This window comes from Neomonachus schauinslandi, chromosome 12 (assembly GCF_002201575.2).
Source record: "Neomonachus schauinslandi chromosome 12, ASM220157v2, whole genome shotgun sequence".
Taxonomy (NCBI): Eukaryota; Metazoa; Chordata; class Mammalia; order Carnivora; family Phocidae; genus Neomonachus; species Neomonachus schauinslandi.
Window position 1 is genome coordinate 21131549 of NC_058414.1, and position 24262 is coordinate 21155810.

At 36.9% G+C, this 24262-nt stretch overlaps 2 protein-coding genes across 2 annotated transcripts in view; one reads left to right on the forward strand and one right to left on the reverse strand.

The window, feature by feature from the left end:
* CCDC146 (coiled-coil domain containing 146) overlaps window positions 1-24262 on the forward strand; it is a 102123-nt gene that overhangs the window by 17873 nt on the left and 59988 nt on the right. The gene's annotated exons all lie outside the window — the stretch shown is intronic.
* Window positions 1639-7928, reverse strand: FGL2 (fibrinogen like 2). Its single transcript, XM_021689712.2, has 2 exons — window positions 7159-7928; window positions 1639-5012 (listed from the first exon to the last, which is right to left on the reverse strand). The coding sequence occupies exons 1-2, from the start codon at window positions 7772-7774 to the stop codon at window positions 4306-4308; spliced, it is 1323 nt and encodes a 440-aa protein (XP_021545387.1). The 5' UTR covers window positions 7775-7928; the 3' UTR covers window positions 1639-4305.

Genomic DNA, 24262 nt, shown 5'->3' on the forward strand with positions numbered 1-24262 from the left:
GCCATCTCTGCCTGTTACCTCTGGGGAGAGGGAGAAGATTGGAACTGAAGGGGGTTTGCAAAGGGTAATTAGTCTAACTGCAATTTTTTAAAATTAAAGCATTCATGGATTTTGTATGATTAAAATTAATTTCAAAATTACAATATGGTGTAAAAAGTATGAAAAAAAAATCTTTTTTCTTTAGGAACACAGTCAGGTAGACCAATCGCTGTCTGCTCTGGTACTGCCGTGTGCCTCCGCATGACATGTATCCAGAGGCATGTTCCCAGAACCCCTTCTAAAGGCTTGCTAGTGTACGTACCCAATCCATAGCATATCTGATCCTCTCTTGCCATTCCCCCCCCCCCCCCCCCCCCCGCCACCGGCTTCAACCCCTGCTCACCTGTATTCTGTATTCACCTGTATTCACAATCTCCCAAATCCTCCGATTTGACGGTATCTGCTCCTTCCCCAGTTGTAACTCCAGCTTCTTCACACTACAGCTCTTTATCTATGGTAACATACTCATGAACCATTTTGAAGAACAACACTGTCTCAAATTGGCTCTACATCCTAGCCAAAGAGATTGATTTCAAGGTAGAACCCTTGTTGAATAATGTAATGTATAATAAGGAATATATAGGATGGTATAGGACCTGAGAGGTACCAACCCCCTCCTAATGTTATCAGAACAGACTGCCCAAAGGAGATAACTATTTAGGATGATGATGATACACACACACAAACACACACACACACACATTCTAGGTGTTTCATATATGTTATCTCATTTAATCCTCTCAATAACTATCAGGCAGATTCTTTTTTTTTTCCCCCAAGCAGATTCTACTGTTATCCATTTTGTAACTGAAAGAACCAAGGAACAGTGAGATTAAGTGACTTTGCTTGTGATCACACAGCTTACAAAGGGTGGAGCTGAAATTCAAATCTAGCAAATCCAGCTCCTGAGTCCCTGCTCTGATTCATGAGTGATAAGACAAAACTCAGCAGGGGTTGAGGATGGTATTCTATCTAGACCAAGGGAACAGTATACACAAAATAGTGAAAAACTCAGAGAACATGGGGATTGTTTGAGAACAAGGAATTCGGTATGGCAGGAGTATGCATGGTGGCAGAAAAGGATAGTGAAAGGGGTGGCAGAGACCAATCCACAAAGGGGCTTATTTGATGGATTTTTATACAATAGGAAATGAGGGGTTGCTGGAATAATACGATCAGAACTGTATTTCTGAATAGTCCCTCTGACAGTGAAATGGAGGGTGTTTTGGAACAGATTGAAACTGGGGGCATGGGTTACTCTGAGAAAGCGTTTGCATTACCCAAAGGAGTTGATAGGGGCTGAGCCAAAGGAGCAACATTAATGATGGAAAAAGATGGAGCTGAATGCTGCAAAAGGAAACTGAAACTTTTGTATTTCCAATGTGTCAACAGTATTCTGGAGGGAAATAAGATAATGGTGTTCCTGTATTTGCCTCTGTCTTCCAGTTAACGAAATAGAACTCATTAAAATCTTTATAGAGTCAAAGGTAAAGTCTAATTAGGTGAACACTATGCAACTTTTCAGACAAGAGTAAATATATAAATATTATTTTATAAACAGTAATATTTAAGGTTCCACATTGCAGAAATAAACAGAGGTGAAGATTAAATCTTTTATTTTACAGGGTTGTTAAAGACATAAACCTATTTATACATAAAAGAAAATAAGAATTCTAAACAAAAGCTTATCATGATGACATTATCCATTACTTTAACTTTTAAAACCTTTCCTTGAGCAGACATCAAAAATAAGGACCAACAAATTTTGTTACTAGGATATCTTTCATGCTTCATATATTTAAGCTCTTTATTTTACTGGACAGATGCATCATTAGTTCATTTGAAACATTACTGCTTATAAGAAAAATTTGATCTTTCTTTTCAGCAATGAGTGAATTAGTTTCACTTGGAATTGCTAAGGACTAATTTTAGTCAACATTTTCAAAGAATGATAAAGCTTAGAAATAAAGTCTTAATTAAGATAACAAATATTAGCCCTTAAAATGGAACCAAGACTGAAATATTTGTTAATAATCAATCCACATTTATGAACATTAGCATATATTAGTGAATAGTTAAGGCAAAAGACTCTCAGATATAATCTATTTCCATCAACATGTTAAAGATGATCAAAGTATAAAATATATTTTATAAATGACATGAAATGATTTCAAAAAGAAATTTCTATGTCACAGAAATTTTTATTAGAAAAGTACCATAAAAGTATAATTGAAAATAAAATTTGATCCTTTGAAATAAGGTAGAAAGATAAAAGGACAAGCTTTTGAATATTTACATGGATTAATAAGTTATTTGCCAAATCTCCTGAAATGATACCTCGTTCCCATTAAGTCAGTGGACACTCACTATATGAGCTATTTTTCTTTAGAACTGTTATTTTGTGAAGAGTCCATTTTTTTTTCTTTTTTTCATTGTGTGAGAAATAGAAGTTTGATGGGATAAGATCCTGCCTGATGAGTCCATTTTTGATCACAGAAATTTACTGAAACCTACACATATATTAATAATTACATATAGTAAATGAAAATCCTCTTATCTGAAATAAATACATTGTATATCGAAATCTTCGTAATCTTTTTTTAAAAGAAGAGAGAGAGAAATGAAGAGTAAATCAGTTACATTTACATCTATTAAACTATTGAGTAGATATGAAGCCTTTGAAATCTATAATGATATTTTACATTTTGGTCATCATAATTCTATCTGCATTTCTCTTGCTTTAACATTTTAATAGTGTTCATAAAAACCTAATTCTTATCATGTGTACCTGAGAACTTTGTATGTCATATATTTTTTTAAAGACTATCTTGCTTCTTTTTGGTTAGAATTTTCTATAAAGGGCAATATTTGAAAAAGTTAATTTGTTACCTAAAGCAACTATCCTCCTTAATCATTTTCAAAGGAGTAAAGTTGCATCTTTATGAGTTTATTTTGAAAACTTGGTTACTATAATAGAAACTAGAAATTAAAGATTAAATATATTGCTATGGCTCACATTATTTTATTCAAATTTTATTCTAGAGTATTTTTTTAAATGTTCAACAGAATACTACTGTTCTCTCTGAAATGATCCCTTTCTACAGCGATGAAATTTAACACACTACTTTTTATAATCTTTTAAAAATGATACCCACACTCCAAAATTAGTGAATTATAAAAATGTCAGATATTTTAATTTGGTTAAAAAAATAAACACCTGTATTTAAATCTTTAAAAAAATAAGCAATACACCAGTTAGGATTGAAATACATAATATTTGAACTACTATATATTTCAAAATTCATATGTCCTATAAAACTTAGCTTTCTATGAAGTGAATCACTTAATGAAATTATTGCTTTGGATATAAATGCTTTGGCCTTCAGAGTATTCTAGTCTATAAATAAATGCTTTATTCCCCACCCACACCTATCCTTCCAAAAGAAAGCCTACTAGTAGTCACACACAGTAGTGAGCAATCTTAAATTAAAAACTATTGTGCATACAGAGCAAAGGAAGCTAATTTTTATATTAAAGCAGTTTTCACCATGCAACACCTAAAGAGTTATTAACTGTGAATTAATTACCTTTAAACCATGGTCTTTAAGGCTGAATTTTCTGAATGCTTTTAGGAGTGACATTATGCTACCACTTTTAAAATATTTTAAATGACAGATGTTTTACATTTCACAAATAGTACCTGAACAGGTTTAATTCTATACATTTCCCTTCATCTGAGAACTAAAATGCTGTAGGATCTTCCTGAACCAAAGTAAATGCCATAAATTGAGAAAGTTTATCTCAGAATGAGGATTAGGGTATTCAGAGACAAAGAAATACCCAATAACTGAGGACAGCCTGAAAAGAGTGATCTACCATTAACTGTATTTAAGTCACAATAAAAATTCAGATTACTTGTGTAAAAATCCAGCTTGCTAAAGATTTCATAATTATAGTGAGTAATACAAGTAAATAGAAAACTTTTCAATTATAGAAATTAAGAAAATCATAAACCGACTTGTGTAATTCTCAATAATCCCACTTGCTGTGCAAGTATTCATTTGGATAACAGTATAACAGCAACAAAGAACTCCTTTAAAATGTGTATTTTTTCAGCTTTATTTCAAATGCTGTGTAGCATAAGAACCCACTGCTTAGAGATAAATTTGTAGTCATAGAAAAGGAGTATGAAACATATTCCAAAGTGCTAAAGGAATTAATTGCCCTATTAGGTGATGAATACTCAGAGGAAGGAGCACGAGTGATTCATGGCTTAAAGCGCTTGGGTCTAATCATCATTTTGGCCTCCTTGAAGGAGGACTTGTAGCCACCAGGCTGTGCCTCATTTATCCCAGGCCAGGTGCCCCAGAAAATCCCATTACGGACACCTCTGTATTTTTGGTGATAATATTTGCCATTTAAGTTTGCAGAAAGACATGCATCAAACCACCAGCCTGAACTGTAATAGAGCCCACAGTTCCCAGAGGGATATCGATCATTGTCCCTGTCTGGGGTGGTGAAGAACTTCAGATCATGGTTGTAATGTTTACTGAAATGTAGGGCATCTCCAGCGGTGCCATTATAGTTACCGATGTGTAAACGGTATCTGAGAAACTCACTGGCCACATAAAACTGATCATACAAGGCATAGAGTTTGACACCGTTGAAGTCTTCAAGATCTATTCTTAGAATCATTTCCTTACTCTTAGTCAGAAGGTGAATTTTATCGTTCCCCAGCCAAAATTCTCTTCTGAGGTTTCCAAAGCCTACTTTGTAGTCTCGCCACATTCTGGTGAAGTTGATGCTTCCGTCGACACGGGCCTGCAGCACTGTCCAGCCTCCCCCCATGGTCTCCATGTCACAGAAAACTTCGAAGCTACTATTTTTGGGATCCGGTGTAACTCTGTAGAGATCACTGCTTCTTTTGCCTATTGTGTAGTAGTCAGAGCAATCTTTATATATCAGATGTTGAACTGAAGGGGGAAGAAGAGAAAGGCATCGGATTCTGTTCATAAAAACTATGCATCTTAAAAATTCTTTATATTTACAAAAGTAGTTTGATAATTCAGTCGAAGGTGTTAATGAAACCCTGCTCTGCAAAACTCACTTGAGCCTGTTTAGCAAATGTTTATTAAGGCCTCAGAATAAGAACTTGGTGCTATAAAAGCAGACAAGGCTCTCCAACGTGACTTGGTTGGTAATCATAGTGATAATGTTCACAACGAACAACAATGAGACCCCCATCAATAAAGCAGTTTTAGTAAGTTAGTTAATATTTAGTGAGTGCTACTTATGTGTTCTAGGCATTCTGCCAAAGACTTAACATTTTCACACTTACTCTGCACATTGACCTTACGATGTAGGTATTACTTCCAATCTGTAGGTGAGGATATTTAGGCTCAAAGAGAATCAGTGGCTTGCCCAAGTTCACAGAAGTATTAAGTGGCACAGCCAGGACCCATACTGATATCTGGCTGGCTGTAAAGGTTGTTCTTGTAACTACTACATTCCTTGGTCCTAAAGGACAGATGCTTCCAACTCCCCTGAACTGCATTCCATGTATACAGAAAAAGCACAAGTTTCTATGTCCTTTCGCCTCAAGGGGCCGATACCCTCCTCTCTCATAAAGTTTTATAGGATATGTTCCAAATGATGTGTTAAAATTCTAACATACAGAATTGATCATAAATTCACATTTGTTTTCCTCGCTTGACAACTAAATAAAGAAGTTCGAGTAAAAAAAAAAGATTTTTAAAAATAATATACCAGTATTCTTATTCTGAATTTATTATTTGGAAAGTATTTCGCCAGTGTTTCATATGTTTGGTTTCTAGAAAGAAACAGCAGGTGGTTATGTCCAGGGCAAGTATAATTATCAGTTAACATGGTTCTGTAGGAATCAAATACAGATATTTACTCTCAAATATTTCTTATAAAGATCTGGGCCAGATAAGGTAAATTTAATACGAGCTTCTCAGAGGCACAAAAAATCTATTCATGTGTGTTTAGAACTCACAGCATTCCAATATTTCCCCCAAACTTTTAGTACAAAGACAGATGGTAGAAAATTGTGCATATCATTACAAGTTGCCATGCAGCATCAAATCTAATGTGTGCCCAGAGATGGCACTAAGACGTGAGCCTCTGCCTTGCAGTGCAGGATACATTCAGACACAGGCTGCCAGGAGTATTAGCAACAGCCAGCGGTCCTTGAAAGCCCTGCCTACCTTCAGATCCCTGGCAGATCCCCTAGGGATGGAGCACGCATGAGGTGCTTGTTCCAAATGAATGTGACCTCTGTCCCAGGCATCATATCCCTCCAACCTCACACTCATGGTAAGTGGAGGTCCTAATGCAGAGATGGCTTTCCAAAGTGTAGCAAGACCATCAGGAGCAGTGTCCCAGGAACTCAGGTAGAAAGGCAGCGTTTGGAGGAACCAGTGCCACAGCTAGAAGGTGGTGGGTATCGTGGTAGTAGTTAAGTAGTAGTAGTTAAGTCTGTGGTCTTCTGGTATGCCAAAACTCTCCCCTTAAAATGTTTTTGGGCCACTCGAAGCAAAAAGTTCTGCACACACACGAAGCCATATAGATGCTTTTATTCCATCTATAAAATCTCCTGTTTTCACTAGGTATTTGGGATTACCAACTGTAGATAAGCAAAAATCTTTCAAAGATTCCTTGTGGCCACATGAGAAGGAGCAGTCAGCAAACCACAGGAAACTTGATTCCCAATGAACAAAGCATAACTGGAAATATTGCCTTATCTCTATTGTTTTCAAACATTTCAGTGAAGAGATAAGTTAAATGCACTGAAACATTAGGAACTAATATCTCTCTATTCCAGTTTGTGTGTAGCTCTGGCATTAGCAAATAAGCTCTTTGAAATTGGAAGTGCTTTCACAGGATACAGAACTAATTATGATTTTTGTAATTAAGTCTTATATAATTTCTGTGGCCACATTTGCAAAGATATTAGCTTTTCCTGTACTACCTTGATGACTAAAAGGCTTATTTATTTCCTCTGTCATCTATTTAACTTATTTGCTCAGGTTAATGTTTACAGATACTATCTAGCTGTATAATAGTCATGAACAACTGATAAGAATACATTGTACATACCTGGACGTGACTGTATTTGTTCTTGAATGGGACACTTAGACGAACACTTGCCATCCAAACTATTGACAACCGAAGTTAGATTTGCCACTTTGCTATCAACATAATTTTCTATGTTGTTCATATTTACAAGATTGAGCTTCTCCAGGCGACCCTGAAGCAAGTCGATCTCCTCCTTTGCATTCTTTAGGTCAGAGGACAGCTTGTTCACCTCACTCTCTAATTCTCGAACTCTGTTGTCATCGGCTTCTCCCTGGGATCCCGGGCTAGGTGACAGCAGTCCATTTCTGCCCGGGTCCCGGCTGTCGTCAGCTTGCAATTTGCAGTCCTGGCAAGATTTCTTCAGGCTATTTACCATTTCCTTGAGGTTCTGGACTTCCTTGAACACCTCCTCGATCCTGCCGAACTGCCTGGGGAGCTGAATCGTCAACGGGGGCAGGCTCACCTGGTAGGGGCATTGGCCGCCCTCCTCGCATTTCCCTCTGCTTTCTAGTCGCACCGGGCAGGCATCCCTGGCCGTTTCATCTTTAATTTCCTCCGTTTCATTGTTTGCCACAACCAACAAGCCGTAAGCAGCAAGGACAGCCGAGCTCAGCCAGCACCAGCTGGCTGGCTTCATGTCGGCGGCAGCGCTCACCCCAGCAGGGACGCGTGCGGGGCGCGCTGTTTTAAGAGCCGCAGCTGCCTGCCTGAGTCAGGCGTTCTGTGTTCTCAGAAAAGGGTGGGAGCGCTTGCATCACCAGTTTCAGAAACACAGAGGAAGAGGAGCCTGTCCTCTTCACACGCCGCTGGCCAAGACCTGATATTGATTCTCAGAAGAATACGCATCAGAATTACTGCAGTTGATTGGATGCGCATACGCCTCACGTTTCACTTCTATAATTTAGTTTCTAAAGCGCACACACACACACATCTTGGATTTCACAATAATTACCCTCGAAATCAATTGTACTTCATGCCATCGGGGAAAACTAGCTTTTAAAGAGAAAAATTAATGTGCTAGTTACCCAGAGGGAAGAACAGAAAGTTTACAAAAATGGAAATGGTCTTTTTTTTTTTTTTTTCCTTTTTAGAATGGGGTCTTTGAGGATTCTGTAAATTTTTCATGTTGGACCTTCAGGTGAAAACTTAAGCACTTGAAATTTAGAAATAGGCCAAGAAGTGCAGCTTTCTGACTCATGCCATGCACTTTTGTTTCATCTATTTGAAAAAGGGAGAAAACTGGTAGAGAGAAAGGGGTTGATTTTCATTCCTCTGGCCCTAGCACAGTGTAGAGCAAATGTCTCTATGACAAAAACACATTTAAAAGTACGTCATTGCCTTTCACCAAAACCAGCAGCCTTCTCCTTCGCCTTCACCCCCATTTTTGTGATTGTAAGGTCGGTCATGCTCTACAGTTGCCCACGAGTGAATCTTTGAACATTTCCCAGCTCTGTTCTGATTCTCTTCCTGTCCCCAGCATCTTTGCCTTCCCTTCCCACTGGCAACCCCGTGTCCGCGCTCTCTCCCTCCCACGGTGGGTCCCTCTGCCACTAGCTCGTCTCTGCCTTGCCCAAACACTTGTCAGCATTCATGCCTTTTCAAACTTTTCTTGGTTTAAACCTTTTTGCGCCGTTTTCAACCTTTTCTCCTCAAAAGCTGAGGGGCAGGAAGGCAGAACAGCTTCAATTGGAGAAACCACCTACTTTTAATTTGTTTTGTATCTTGGCATCTCATATCAGGTTTTTTATTTTAAAAAGGATTTTGGCTTTAAAAATAATTTCAAAATAATTGATATATATAAAAACCCAAATTCTTTATTGTATTACTCAGGGTACTCTATAATCTATCTCCTATTTATTTCTTTAAATTGATGTCTTGTGACTTTTCTATATACCCCCTTCATTCCAACCAGGTACCCTATTCACCCTAACTCTTCATGTTCTCTAAATGTGTCAGGCTCTCTCTACACGTTGGCAATTGTATTTTTTCCTGAATATTTGGATGAACTGGATTCCATCCCTGGATCTACCTCTTATTGGAGGTATAGATCATTACCTTTACTGAGGCTTGGTTCCTATAGCTGTGAAGGGGGTATCTGGCTATTCTTCCCTCATACGAGAATGATAATTATAGAAACTTTGAGTGAAGTGTGTACCAAATGTGGTGTTATAAATGTAACATTCTTTCCCAACAAATTTATCAAACACATTCTGCACAACTTATGCCTCATTTTCCTCCATCTTCTTCCAGCTTTTTAAAAACTGAAGTTTGTTTTCTCTTCATTCCATTCAGTGCAGTCAAACCAATTTAGACAAAATTTTTTAACTTTCTGACTAAAAATGTCTAATTAACCTTCTAATTTCATTTTCTCTCCTCGCTTGCTTTTAAGCTGTGACACTCCCCTGTTTTGAGGGGAGAAATAGATGAATGAATAGATCATTTTAAAAGAAGGAGAATGATGATAATATAGGTAATACATAAAAATATATTATAAAGTAAAAATATATAGGAATAATATTTAGTTTAAGGTACATTACTAAATGCCCTTAAGTGGCTAGGGTACAATCTATATATTTAGCCAGTTAATTATTTATTAAGGACCTTCTATATATATTGAACACTATGCTAGGTCATATATAAAATGCATGCCATGGCCTCATTCATTCATTCATTTATTCATTCATCCACCATCCCTCCATCCCTCCTTCCATCATATATTAACTAAGCATCCTTTACATGCAAGACACTATTCAGGCACTAGGCTACATTAGTGAACAAATCAAACAAAAATTCCTGTTTCCTTCTTAGGCAGGGCTGTTGAGAACCTTGTATTTTCTTCATTCTGGACTTTGAAGTAAATCATAAGCACATTTAAAAGTTTCTGAATCTAACGAAAGTGCAGCTTTCTGACTTTTGCAGTGGGCTTTTGTTTCATCTCTTTGAATCAAGGATTGCTTTTCCAAGCACTACTGCTGATTCTTGGGCCCTGCACCCCCACCTAGCCAAGGGCCAGTGGCATGGTTCCACCTAAAAAGTGTGGATGTGCTGTAGGAACTGGCTCCTGTCCCTTGAGGACCCATAGAAAATTCCCCAAATAAGGGTAGAGAACTGCTTTGTTAGTCAGTTCTCAATGACACTGGCAGGTGATCCTCTGGGTTCTTTTGTTTGTTTGTTGTTTGTTTCTGGGTTCTTAATTTAAAAAATCACTGGTCACTTACTGCAGGCAGGCCTTAAGTGACTACAACATGGAAGAGGTTCAACCTGACCAATGAGTTTATAACCCATGGGGCCAGAGAGGGTGTGCTACAATTATTCAAGAAGCTTTCACCAATATTATGTCACTACATCCTCCCATCTCTACAGTTACCATGTGCACTTGCAGATGAGCAAAGAAAGGGCTCAAAGCATTAAATACTTGCCTGTTTTACAGGTTTTTTAAAAAAGATTTTATTTATTTATTTGACAGAGAGAGACACAGCGAGAGAGGGAACACAAGCAGGGGGAGTGGGAAAGGGAGAAGCAGGCTTCCCACTGAGCGGGGAGCTGGATGTGGGGCTCGATCCCAGGACTCTGGGATCATGACCTGAGCAGAAGGCAGATGCTAAATGACTGAGCCACCCAGGCGCCCCTGTTTTACAGTCTTTAAGAGACAGAGTTGGAATTTGAACCTGGATCTGACTTCAAAGTTCATGTCTTTTCTCCCACGCCACACTGCCATGTAGGGGGAAAGATAATACTGGAGAGATATATTCGTACCATGTTGTGGAGAACCTGGTGCTTAATCACTGCTTAGATCAATGGGGAGCCACTGAAGGTTTTTGAGCAAGGGAATAATTTAATCAGTTAAGCACTTTAGATAATCTATCAATGAAATTCTCGATGCACCGGAAAGAGAAAGATTAGGCAAGGAGAGCAGTTTAGAGGCCATTTAGATAGTCCAAGTTTTTGTTTCCCAAAGTGTGTTTCCTGGAACATGAGTAGCTAGATGCTGATGAATAGAGTTTCAGGACAAACGGATCTGAGAAATATCAGTCATATACTAAAGTGTGTTATGGCTGGCCAAGAGGAAAGTGATGGTTGCTGCATTTTTCAAATGTTAGTTAACAATAGGAACCTTCCCCCGCCAGCCCCAGGACCATTTTTAGGAATGGATCTTCTACTAGAAACCAATAGGAAATGGGAGTCCTAGGTGAGAGGTACTAGTGTGATGGCAAGAGGGGTGGTAAAGTGTTTGCAGACATTATTACCAAGGAGTGATAGAAGCCATGAGATCTGATCACTGATCAGAAATGGAGGGAAATGGAGAACTATGAAATATGACCCTGGTTGAAGTTAAGTAATGTGGCAATGAGCGTAAGGAGCGAGCAGTAGGTTGGGGAGAGTGTGGAAGTATCAGTTCTGAATACATTGACAAGCCATTAAATAGAAATATCTACCGAACAGTTGGATATCTAGAAATGAAATCCTCAGAATACGTGCGGACATCAACTTGAAACCACAGGAACCAAGAGGATGGTCAAAGAAATAGGACAAGAACCAGAAGAGTGCAGTGTCATGAAGACTAGGAGAGAAGGTTTCAAGCAGGCAGCTATCAGATAATCACAAATTTGAAGAGCTGACTTTTTGTCCTCAACGCCTATGGAATTCCCATCATCTGACCTTCACCTTTTGCCTCCTCCCTTTTGCTGGAAAGTCTTTCTGGATTTTCTCATTTCCAGTCTGCCCAGACTTGAATATCATCCTCTGACTCTTCATGGCAGCGTCAGAATCTTCCCTTCTTCCCCACATCTGCCTTCAACCCAGAACTGACATGTTATGCCCATTTACAGATTTGTTTTTCAGATCTAAACAAATTTTTTAGCACCAACATATGGTGGAATTTCTATAAGCCACATATGAAAATTAATTGCATCAGTCTATATTCACAACATATTCAGACTTCTTTATTGTTTTCTTATTCAAAGTATATTCAAGGGAGGATCTGCATTTACTGTATTTGGGTCAGGTTTCAAAAGTAAACTTCCATTTCCTGTAATGCCATTTATTTTTTTAAAGGAAACACTTTATGTCTCTATTTGTACCAAAGGAAATTAATATGACAATCATTTATAGCACTGAGATATTTTCACTGATATGACATGTATTAACATATTTTAGTTTCTGATTTATTAAATTCAAGAGCATTCGATTATACTTTAGGGAATATGTCCTTTTAGGATAATAAAGAATTTAAAACATTCACTTTTTAAACACTTGACTTGAAACGTCAACAGCAAATAATGTTTATTTTAATATTCCTTAGGGGTCTTAGTCCTTATTCATCATAAATTTGAAAAAGAACTTTAAACAATACCTTGACTTCAGCAACCCATAGAGAGATCAAGAATTGCCTGATTTTGGTTAGAACTAGAATAACAGTTGATAGTTTCTTCGATCTGTCTTACAATGACCTCACTAGCCTAGATGTAGACTAGAAATCCCTCTAGTACGGACCTACTATTAAAGACCCATTATGTGAATCCTTAAGGGTTCTGATTCAAAAGTAGCACAGGGCAGAAACATCCAAGGCTCCACTTTTTATGAGACTACAGAATATAGGGTTATTTGACATGCTAGTGGCCCAGATCTTCAGTGGGGTACTCAGGGCTCCTCAGCTAAAATTTTATGAAACTGGAATATCCCATGGAAGTCTTGAGATGTCCATCAGTCATTATCTATCAACAGAATCTCTTTTTACCATGTACCCTACACCAAGCCAGGGATCATGAAGGATCCAAGAGATCCATGGGTCATGACATCTAATTTTGCTGTCATCTAATTTCCAGAGACTTAGAAAACTTCATATAACCAATGTTGGAGAAACAAAATGTATTTATTTTTATTTATCAAAAATTGATCTTATTTCTTTTTATATTCCTGAAACAAACAACAAAAACATAGTAAAGAAATCATGAAAATCAAATTGTGTCTTTCTTTTTTGTTTCAGATCATGGCTTTCTGCACCTTCTCTTTGTTTCTCATTGTTTCTGGTAGTTATTTCCTATAAAATCACTGCAAACCCTGAATTAGCGAATACTGAACCACTGCTCCTAGGAGACATACTGGGTTAGGTTTCTGTGAGCCTCTGGTCATATTTTTGTCAACTGATCAATACATAACCTTGTTTTAAATGTGTTTCTGTTTAAAAACATCTTATTTTATATTGTTGACTCATTCACATGGAACTCATGGCCAAGATAACTATAATTCATGCCTGAAGGGATCTTATCTAACACAAGTATTTTCTCCATAAGGTGCCTTACAACTTTCTTGTACTTAGGAACACCAGGCAGCCCTTCAGCACTAAGGCCCTTTTCAACAGTGAAATCACCAACAAAAGGCACAAAACTGTGGAAAATGTGACCCTTAGACCACAGAAAGAATACTTGTTTACAGAATGAGAGCTGAAGCAAGATGGCAGAGTGTTGCCTTCTTTGAGTTCAGCTGCACGTTGGTCAACTCAAAATGTTCACCATTCTAGGGATGTCTACAAATCCCCAAAGCCTGCCAGTATTATCTTGGGGTTACAAACAAATTTTAATGAGTAAATGAATTTGCAAACACACAATCCATGAATAATGAGGACTGAAGGTATACTGTTACAAAATCCATGGCTTTAAATTCTTGAAAGTATCTATTCATTCATTCTAAGTTGAGATGTTTAATTTGGTTTTACCTGTTTCAGCACTTGCTTTCCTTGGGGTATTGGTTTATTTGGCATTTTAAAATAATATATAAATATAAATTTATATTATGTATAACATATTACATGTATATACATTATATGCTATATAATGTATTCTATATGTCATATATGTTATAATGTATAAGTTAAGTCATACAACTTAGCTAAAGGATTTACTTTAATATTTCAGTTCATTCATCAGAATAGTGTGCATCTTAAAGAATTAAATTATTATGGAAAAGTGGAAAATATTAAACTAATTCCATGCAAATTGGGTAATTTCATGCTGAATGCATGTCTTTTAAATGCCTGTCTTTACTCTGAGACTCGTTTTTAAAAGACTCAAGTTTATTTTATGAAATACATATGACAGCATGTGAACTCTCAATAAAGGTTAACTTAAAGGTGATTTCCACTGTGCTGGTAAATAAAGAAAATTTATGAAATGGATTAAATTTGGTAAATAGTAAACATTGAAACACACTGCTTCCTAAGAAGAACCTTCCCGGTTCTTAGGAAATCTTTTAAAGCATTTACAGTGTAGCATTCTGAGGTACAGCATTATCTTACTTAGTTTATTTCTTTCTGCTTCTAGTTTGATAATATCTATGATTTGAGTCATTTCCTGTTCTTTTCAGGGAAAATCTTTCAGGGTAGAAGAAACTACTTCATGATCATTATCAACAGATGTAAAACTGCTTGCTCCTTATTTTGTTTATTTTTAAGTATCCACTATTATTGATCACAGCTTTCCTCATACAAAGTTACTTTGATTATGTGTGCATGTACCAATGATTTGGCATGTCTTTGACAATTGATACAAAGTTTATCTGCAACAATTGCTGCTTCACAAAAAGAAGAGGAGACAAAAGTTTTGTCAGTCACATGTAAATATAAATTTAAACTAAATCTTCCTTCATTACTGTGATCATCTCAAAAATAACATGACATGATACAGTGAAAAGAGCCTTAGGATGATAGTCTTGGAACTCATGTTCTTAGTGAGGAAACCTCCACTTTCTTGCCACTTAGGTTGGCTTTAATTTCCTATCTGTAATATGAGAAAGTTAAGTTAGAGATCACTGTCTCCTTTCAGCTGTAACGGTTTATGATTCTAAATGTTATTCATTAGAAGCCATATAAGAGCAAAGCAAAGCATCAAAATGTAAAAAAAAAGAAAAAAAAAGTACAGACTATCCTTTAATTAAATCATTAATTCCAATGGAAAACTATAAAGATCTGCTTTGTTTTAGCTATTCATCCGGTCAATGAATACTTATTTTGCATTTATTGAACCGTGCTCTGTACTGGCCCTGGGGGTAACAAGGGTAAAAAAAACAGACACTTTCCTCACTTGGTGGAGCTTTTAAGTTGTAGAGGAACATGTTCCAAGCCAGAGCCAGCCTTGGGCAGAGGCAATATGTTTACCTTAGGGCACACAAAGGCCTCTTCTGAACCCCTCATTTCCCTCCCACTATACCATGGCGTTGGCCTCACCTTTTGTTACTCCTGAAATGGCCACTTTTCAAGTCATTTTTTCCAAATTAGACCACAAAGGTTGTATAGTGTCTGTAAATAATCACTTCCACTTGGGATATATGCTGTCTGGGTAGAGAAGAGAACTTCCTGTTTCTCTCCTTTATTAGGCTTATTTCTTTGCTTCTTAACCCATCTCCCTAACAACCACCACTCCAAGATCTTCATTTACAAAGCACAAAAAGCATTTAGAACAAAAGGGATTTTAAAAAGAAAACCTTATCCTATACAAATGGCATATGTAGCTTCCCTAGGTCTAAAACTTACTTAATGAGTGTAGGGTTTATTGATTCAGCAAATTATAAATTCTGCAGAATGCACAGAATAAAGACATCGCTGTGGTATTGAAAATATAAAAACACAAGAGTAAAAATATTAACACGTTCTGCTTTTTACATTTGCTCCTTTCCTATTTTTCCCCTCCATTTTGTATCTTTGCTTCTGTAGTGTGAAGCAGTGGGGGTAAGGAGGGAGAAGCAGCAAATGGATTGGGGGGATTTTACTTTTCTCCTTTCTAAGGCAGGCACCAGAGGGGAGCTTGGCCTGACTTGGAGAATCTAGGCCAAGTTTAAGTTGCTCTTCCTCATTGCTCCACAAATAGCTAACATCTGCTGCTTATTATGTGCCCATCTTCTATAATTTCTCCCTCTAATTCCCACCCAAACATAGAAGACAGAAATATAGTGGAATGAAGTGGAGCCTGAGATGGAGTCTGGTGGGGTAAAGACAACAAGACAAAGAAACAAAGAAAAAAGATGGGGGCGGGGTGGGGGAGGAGGAGAGCAAAATTGAATCATGGTAGGAGCTGTACCGTGATCTTTTATTTAATGAAGACATGAAATCCATATGTAAAGCTAATTTTATAGGATTTTTTTTTCTGGAATGGATACTGAGAGAACAAAGTTATAGGATAGGATTGGAGTCAGAGCATCAGGGCATCAAAGATAAATGCCTTCTCCATCACTTCAACAGTGGCCTTAGTTGTGTCCACAGGTGCTTCAGATTATATTATCATATTGCCCATCTGCAAAGTTAAATAAACTTTTAGGATATACAAGTTCCAAACAGCTTAACTTTACAAACAGTGCGAACTTTTAGCCAGCATATCTGATTTCCAAATGTTTAAAGGAGTTTTGTTGTCGCTTTCCTAACAACTCAATTCCTTGTAATTCCTTGAGTTTGCATGTTTTGAAACCCCAGTACTACAGCAAATAGCAAAATGACGTTGTCAGGTGGAAGGTGAATATACTAAACATATATTCCAATCATTGATATACAATATTTAGAACAGGGCACCTGGGTGGGTCACTCGGTTAAGCATCTGCCTTCGGCTCGGGTCATGATTCCAGGGTCCTGTGATCGAGCCCCACATCGGGCTCCCTGCTCAGCAGGGGAATCTTCCTCTCCCTCTGCCCCCGCTCATGCTCTCTCTCACTCATGCTGTCTCTCCAATAAATAAATAAAATCTTGAAAAATAAAATATTTAGAACAAATAGTGTTTAGAGTTTACTAAAGGAACTTTAATATTAAACAGCTACTGCAAGCTTTTCAGGGCCACAAAACCTCAGGAAATGATGTTTCATGTTATCAAGACCAACCTGTTCATTTTACAGATGAGTGAACAGGTCTAGGAAAAGCTAAATGATCTGTGCAACCCTGACCAATTCTGCTCAGGTCTTCCAGTTTCCAAGCTAGCTTTTCTAGCTAATTCCGGATTGATCTGTATAGTACTCTTAATTTGTTGCTAGACTATAGAAAAATTTCACCAAAATATAGTTTACCCATATTAAAACTTTCCTAATACAATGCTTCTGGGATTTTAGAAAGAATACAGTTTCTTCAGGTCTTTCAAAATAATTGGGGTTCCCAAACGTGCTATGTTCACATGCCTTGTTGTACATGAAAATGATTCAGACAATTTCTCCAATATATACTAATCTGTATCCATAATTTTTTCCCATTTGTCTTCCTGGCTATGATTGTTTGTCTTGTCTGGCTTAGAGTATAAATTCTTAAAATAATTATTTTTTATTTTTTAAAGATTTTATTTATTTGACAGAGAGAGCACGAGCGAGAGCAGGAACACAAGCAGGGGGAGTGGGAGAGGGAGAAGCAGGCTCCCCACGGAGCAGGGAGCCCAATGTGGGGCTCGATCCCAGGACCCTGGCATCATGGCCTGAGCTGAAGGCAGACACTTAACAACTGAGCCACCCAGTCGTCCCAAAATAATTATTTTTAAAAAGACATCTTGTGCCCCACCCTGCCCAGAGCTGCATTCTAGAAGGCATGTGACCAATTTTTTTTAATCCCTTTCCTGAAAACTTTTTTTTTTAAGATTTTATTTATTTATTTGAGAGAGAGAATGAGATAGAGCATGAGAGGGGGGAGGGTCAGAGGGAGAAGCAGACTCCCTGCTGAGCAGGGAGCCCGATGCGGGACTCGATCCCGGGACTCCAGGATCATGACCTGAGCCGAAGGCAGTCGCTTAACCAACTAAGCCACCCAGGCGCCCAAAAACTTTTTTTTCTGATTATAAATGAAATACTTGCTCAATGTAAAAAAGATTAGAAAATACAGAAAAACATATGAAAACTAATCCTTTTTTTATTATCATGGTAAAATATCCATAACATTAAATTCACCATTTTAACCATTTTTAAGTGTACATTCAGTGGCATTAAATACATTCACATTGTTGTATAACCATCACCACCATCTGTCTCTAAAACTTTTTCATCGCCCTCTACTGAAATTCTGTACCCATTAAACAATAAATCCCCATTCCCCGCTATCCCATTCCTTGTAATCACTATTCTACTTTCTGTGTCTATGGATATGACTATCCTAGGTACCTCATGTAAGTGGAATCATAAAATATCTGTACTCTTGTACTGGATTATATCATTTAGCATAATGTCTACCAGGTCTGTTCATGTTGTAGCATGTATCAGAAAGAATACCATTTTTTTTTTTTTTTTAGATTTTTATTTATTTATTTGACAGAGAGAGACACAGTGAGAGAGGGAACACAAGCAGGGGGAGTGGGAGAGGGAGAAGCAGGCTTCCTGCTGAGCAGGGAGCCCGATACAGGGCTTGATCCCAGGACCCCGAGATCATGACCTGAGCCGAAGGCAGATGCTTAACACTTGAGCCACCCAGGCACCCCAGAATACCATTTTTTTTTTTAAGGCTGAATGATATTCCATTGTATGTATATGCCACATTTTGTTTATCTGCTCCTCTGTTGATGAACATTTGAGTTGTTTCCACCTTTGACTTTAATGAATGCTGCTGCTATGAAAATGGGTGTACAAGTATCTGTTCAATAATAGCCATCCTAATGAGTGTGAAGTGGTATGTTGTGCTTTTGATTTGCATTTCTTAATGATTAGTGATGTTGAGCATCTTTTAATGTGCTTATTGGCCATTTATATTCTTCTTTGGAGAAATGTCTATTCAGGTCCTTTGTTCATTTTTGGATTGGGTTGTTTGGTTTTTTTGTTGTTAAGTGTAATAATACTTTTACTAACATTTTGGAGCATTTCAAGTCATTTTTCTGAATGTGTAATTTGATATAAAAAAACATCTACTAGTTTTTAATCTTTAAAAATTTTGAAGTGTAACACCCATACATTAAAGTGTCCAAAATATCATGTACAATTCAAGTCAAATACTCAACCACTACCCAAGTCAAAAAATAAAATATTGCCAGCTCCCAGAAAGTCCCTTTATACCCACTCAACCTGTAGTAGCTACTGTTCTTTTATAATCTTTATTTTATTGTTCACAGTTTTACCGCTTAAGCATGAGTCCCTAAACACCATACTTTGCTTTACTTTGTTTTATATTTTAAATTTACTTTGTATGTTTACATACTTATGTACATTTACATACATATATATATTTATATACTTATGTATATTTTAAACATACTTTGTTTTATATTTTAAATTTGATGTAAACAGAATCATACAAAATGTATTTTTTGTGTTTGAGTTTTTTTCTTCTGTTGTATTTGTGAGAACCATTCATATTTTTGCATGTATTTTTCTATTATATGGTTCTCCAGGTTTGAATCCTCGCTTCTCTCCTTAGAGCACAGCCTCTCTGTGACATACCTATTTCATAGGATTATTAGAAGAATTAAATGAGATAACGTATTCAAGGCTCCTAGTACATTTTTCTGGCATATATTATTATGTGTATATTAACTATTAAACTGAAGCCTTACCTAAACACTATAGTTTTTTTTAAGATTTTATTTTTATTTAATTTAGAGAGAGAATGAGAGAGCACGAGAGGGGGGAGGGTCAAAGGGAGAAACAGACTCCTCACTGAGCAGGGAGCCCAACTCGGGACTCGATCCTGACACTCCAGAATCATGACCTGAGCAGAAGGCAGTCGCTTAACCAACTGAGCCACTCAGGTGCCCAACACTATAGTTTAGATTGTTGACATTTTTCCACAAGTTTCTTTGTGTGTAACATTCTATTCATCTCTACCATAACACATTTATAAATATATGATAGTTTGCAGTGCATGATAATTACACTGATCTAGTTTTCAATGCTCAGGATAAGGATACCCTCAGTAAAAATCTTTGATGGAATACTAATTATTGCTAACACTCTTGTCTTCCATGGAATAAGGTGTAGTCTTTAAGTTTAATGAGTAATTCAGAACCATATTCAAAGTAACACAATGTGAATTTTGTTTCTTTGTGCTTTCTTTTTAAACTAGTCCATATAGTCTATTCTAATGCTTTGGTATGTTCTTTTCATCATCTCTATGACTGGCAAATATTCATTCTCTGAGGATAGATTCGGGTTTTGAGGAGAGCCAAAGTTCTCTTAGCTCTGTGTAGAGCTAAGTTCAGTAATTAAGGTAGGAAATCAAGCCAATTGATATGGATTTTGTTTAAAAGTAAAGTTGGCTATTTTGATGATTAAGTATATTATAATATTGATTATTATACTATATTGTTACATATAGACAACATAACATTATTGGATTGGATTAAATTGATAGCCTTTGAAGTATTTTAGATCACACTCACTTGGATATTTTAACTCTGATACTTTTGGTTATCAAGAAATGTATAACCTTACACTGAAAAAATTTTTTTAAAGATTTTATTTATTTATTTGTCAGAGAGAGAGAGACAAGCAGGGGGGAGCGGCAGGCAGAGGGAGAAGCAGACTCCCCGCTGAGGAAGGAGCCTAATGTGGGACTTGATTCCAAGACCCTGAGATCATGACCTGAGCCGAAGGCAGATGCTTAAACTGACTGAGCCACCCAGGCATCCTGTTATACTGAAAATTTTCAAACCTATACAAAAGAAAATCATACAATGTAGCCCTGAGTGCCCATAACCCAGCTTCAGATTATGGACAATCTTAATTCATTCCCCACTCATTTCCTACACCACCAAACTCCAGATTATTGTGAAGCAAATCCCTAAATTATCAAAGCATTTTGTTTATAAATATTTCCCTATGTATCTCTAAAAGGCAAGAACTCCCTTAAAATATAGCCACAATGCCATTTTCATCTTTCCCCAACTAACAAGAATTCCTTAATATCATCAGATATCCAGTGTTCACACCTTCTCTAATTGTCCTATACAATTTTCTTTATTATCATGCAGTTATGCACCAACTTGATACATAGTTACATTCAATTGATTAATTTTGTTTTCAATTTTTAAAATTGCTTTTAAATTTAATTTTATAGTTAAGGTACTGTTCTACATGTTCTCCTGTTCTCCAAAACAAAGTATATTCAAAGAATTCTAACTTCTATCCCCAGCCCCTTCACCCTGTTCCCTCCCTCTTCCTATAGGATAATTCTATTTCAATGTTTATCCGTCCTTTATATTTATATATCTGTCTTTATTCATAGCATAGCTTCTGGAATTTCCGAAGATTTGTGTTGTTATAATGGTTATCTGTATATTCATAACATTATATAATACCCTTCGCCCTCTTTAATTAATTTTGACTACTGTCTCTTGGTTTTATACTCTAAGTGAGATTGAAATGAACTAATATGTCTTCTTCCTCCATCCTTCCTCACAGCATCAATTTATATAGTGTCCATTCATGGATATTGTCCACCTCTGCATGGTCTTTCATGTTTGCCAACCTATATTACCTTAAGTTCTCTAAATGTTTCACGCTATCTCCATGCTATCAGCAAGATTATGCTACTCATTTCTGAGTTTAATTCACAAAAATAAGTAACAGAATAGGATTATGGCCAAATCCCTACAAAGCACCTCTCACCAGCTTTGTCAACTTGGTCAAGTTTCTCAACCATCTTGAGTTTTGTTGCCATTGTTATTATTGTTAACATAAAAGTTTTATTTTTTTAAATTTTATTTTTGAAAATTTTGGATTGTAATACTTATTTATAGGGTGATTGTGAAGACTAATGAGATATAATATACACAAAACAACACATAGCCAAGCCCCACATCGAACTCCCTGCTCCGTGGGAAGCCTGCTTCTCCCTCTCCCACTCCCCCTGCTTGTGTTCCCTCTCTTGCTGTCTCTCTGTCAAAAAATAAATAAAATCTTTTAAAAAAAAAAAAAAAGAAAGTAATGCTTAACTTTTTTTTTTAAAGATTTTATTTATTTATTTGACAGAGAGAGACAGTGAGAGAGGGAACACAAGCAGGGGGAGTGGGAGAGGGAGAAGCAGGCTTCCCGCTGAGCAAGGAGCCTGATGTGGGGCTCGATCCCAGGACTCTGGGATCATGACCTGAGCCGAAGGCAGACGCTTAACAACTGAGCCACCCAGGTGCCCCTAAGCATTACTTTCAATAAAAGATAAAAGAAGAGTGATTAATTTGTACTTTTTGTGTGTTCATTCATTTGGTAAATATTTATTGAGTAAATTCATTTCAGGGATTACTCATTTAATTTAGTAAATATTTATTGAAAGACTTCTATTTGCTAAGCAGTCACATGTACTCTTTCGTTCACTTACTCAAGTCTTTGTCAGTTCCACATGGGGTAGACCTTGGGCTCTAGTGATGGGAGTCCCTACCTTAAAGGAACCTCCAGTCTTCCATCTTACCCCAAGTCATAAATTATGCTTTATTTTTTTAAGATTTTATTTATTGAGAGAGAGAAAGTGCACAAGCAGGGGGAACAGCAGAGGGAGAGAGAAAATTTCAAGCAGACTCCCCGCTGAGTGTGGAGCCCGACTTGGGGATGGATCCCATCACCCCAAGATCATGACCTGAGCCAAAACCAGGAGTTGGATGCCCAACTGACTGAGCCACCTGGGTGCCCCGAATTATGCTACTTATAAATAAATTCTTTTTGTCCCTTTAACTCCCCTCTTGGAATCCCTAGCATGCTGGCGCCTGACTTGCCTGGAAATAATTCTCCCATTTGACTACATTACTGGATGCTCACTTCCTATTTGGCCCAAACCTCTACTAAAATGGTAACTACTGGAGTAAGTTGTTAAGAATTTATCTGCACTTCCCTTACAAATTACAGGGTTTTTTTGTTTGTTTGTTTTGGTTTTTTGGTCAAATCTCGTAAAGTACAGAACCAAAGGGATAGTTAACTGCAAAGGTAATGTTTGTAGATTTTTTTTGAAGTCCTTTATAGTTAACTGAATGTTTCCTGTTTTTCAGCCCCAAGAAAATTTAGCTGACTGACAATTTTTCACAGTGTCTTCATCATGTTTTTAGCTTATTTTTTGTTCCATGGTGTTTTATTGAAATGAAAATTCATTTCAGCATCCAAATAATAAAATATTTAAGCTTACATAATTTTTAAATATGTCAATTAGTCAAAAAACTATCAGAATCGTGTTTATTTGATAAATTTATCAGGAGCTAAAATGGAAAAACAGTAAGAAAATCTCAAATTTTAAACTGTTAAGTTCTTTTTCTTTTTTTATAGATTCTATTTATTTGAGAGAGAGAGAGAGTACATGCGCATGAGCAGGTGGAGGAGTTGAGGGAGAAGCAGACTCCCCGCTAAGCAGGGAGCCTGATGTGGGGCTTGATCCCAAGACTTTGAGATCATGACCTAAGTTGAAGGGAGATGCTTAACCAACTGAGCAACCCAGGCGCCGCTAACTGTCAAGTTCTTAACCTCAGATGAGGCAGTCATACACCCTTGTGCTCTGGTAGGTACACAGATAGGCAAAAGAGACAGCTACAACCCCAAGGAATAAGATACTCCAAAAAGTTTGTGCAAGAGTTTTATAAATGGAGCCATTCTCTTAATTATTTTCTACCTTTAGGTATATATGTCATATACATATAACATATGTACAGAGTCCCAATCTCAAATGCCTACAAGATCCATAAAAAGTAACATAAATAAGTGAAACAGCCAAGATATTAGTACATGAGCCATACATGGAACGGGTGAGGCTGACTGTGCTCCTTTTAAAAGGGGCAGTGTCTTTAAATATCTCTGAAAGTCAGCCTCTGCTAAATGCCAATTGATTGTTGTACTGTTGGAATATGAATCCAGTGTCATCAAATCTAGTAATTTTTAAAGAGAAGCTGAAAATTCCACTTTTATGTAAAATCTACCAATTTTTAAATGTTGCTAGGTAATTTTCTAATTTTTAAATTGTGCATAGTAAAAGCATTTTCAGAATGTATTTATACTATTGGCTACTAGTTTGCGGTTGTGAAATACGCTCTTATGACATGAATTAAGGTCTATCTTACATGTGTTTAAAGATTAGGTAGTGTCTTACCTTCTTTTCCTTATACGGAAATCTGTAGGAAAAAAAGAAAGAAAGAAAGGAAAGAGAGAGAGAGAGAAAGAGAAAGAAAGAAAGAAAGAAAGAAAGAAAGAAAGAAAGAAAGAAAGAAAGAAAGAAAGA

What these genes read in the sequence shown, in the direction of transcription:
- FGL2 (XM_021689712.2), bottom strand. Translation starts at nt 7,774, where the DNA reads ATGAAGCCAGCCAGCTGGTGCTGGCTGAGCTCGGCTGTCCTTGCTGCT. An exon ending in ACAAATACAGTCACGTCCAG is followed by an intron (nt 5,013 to 7,158) that starts GTATGTACAATG and finishes TTCCCCCTTCAG; the next exon opens with TTCAACATCTGATATATAAA.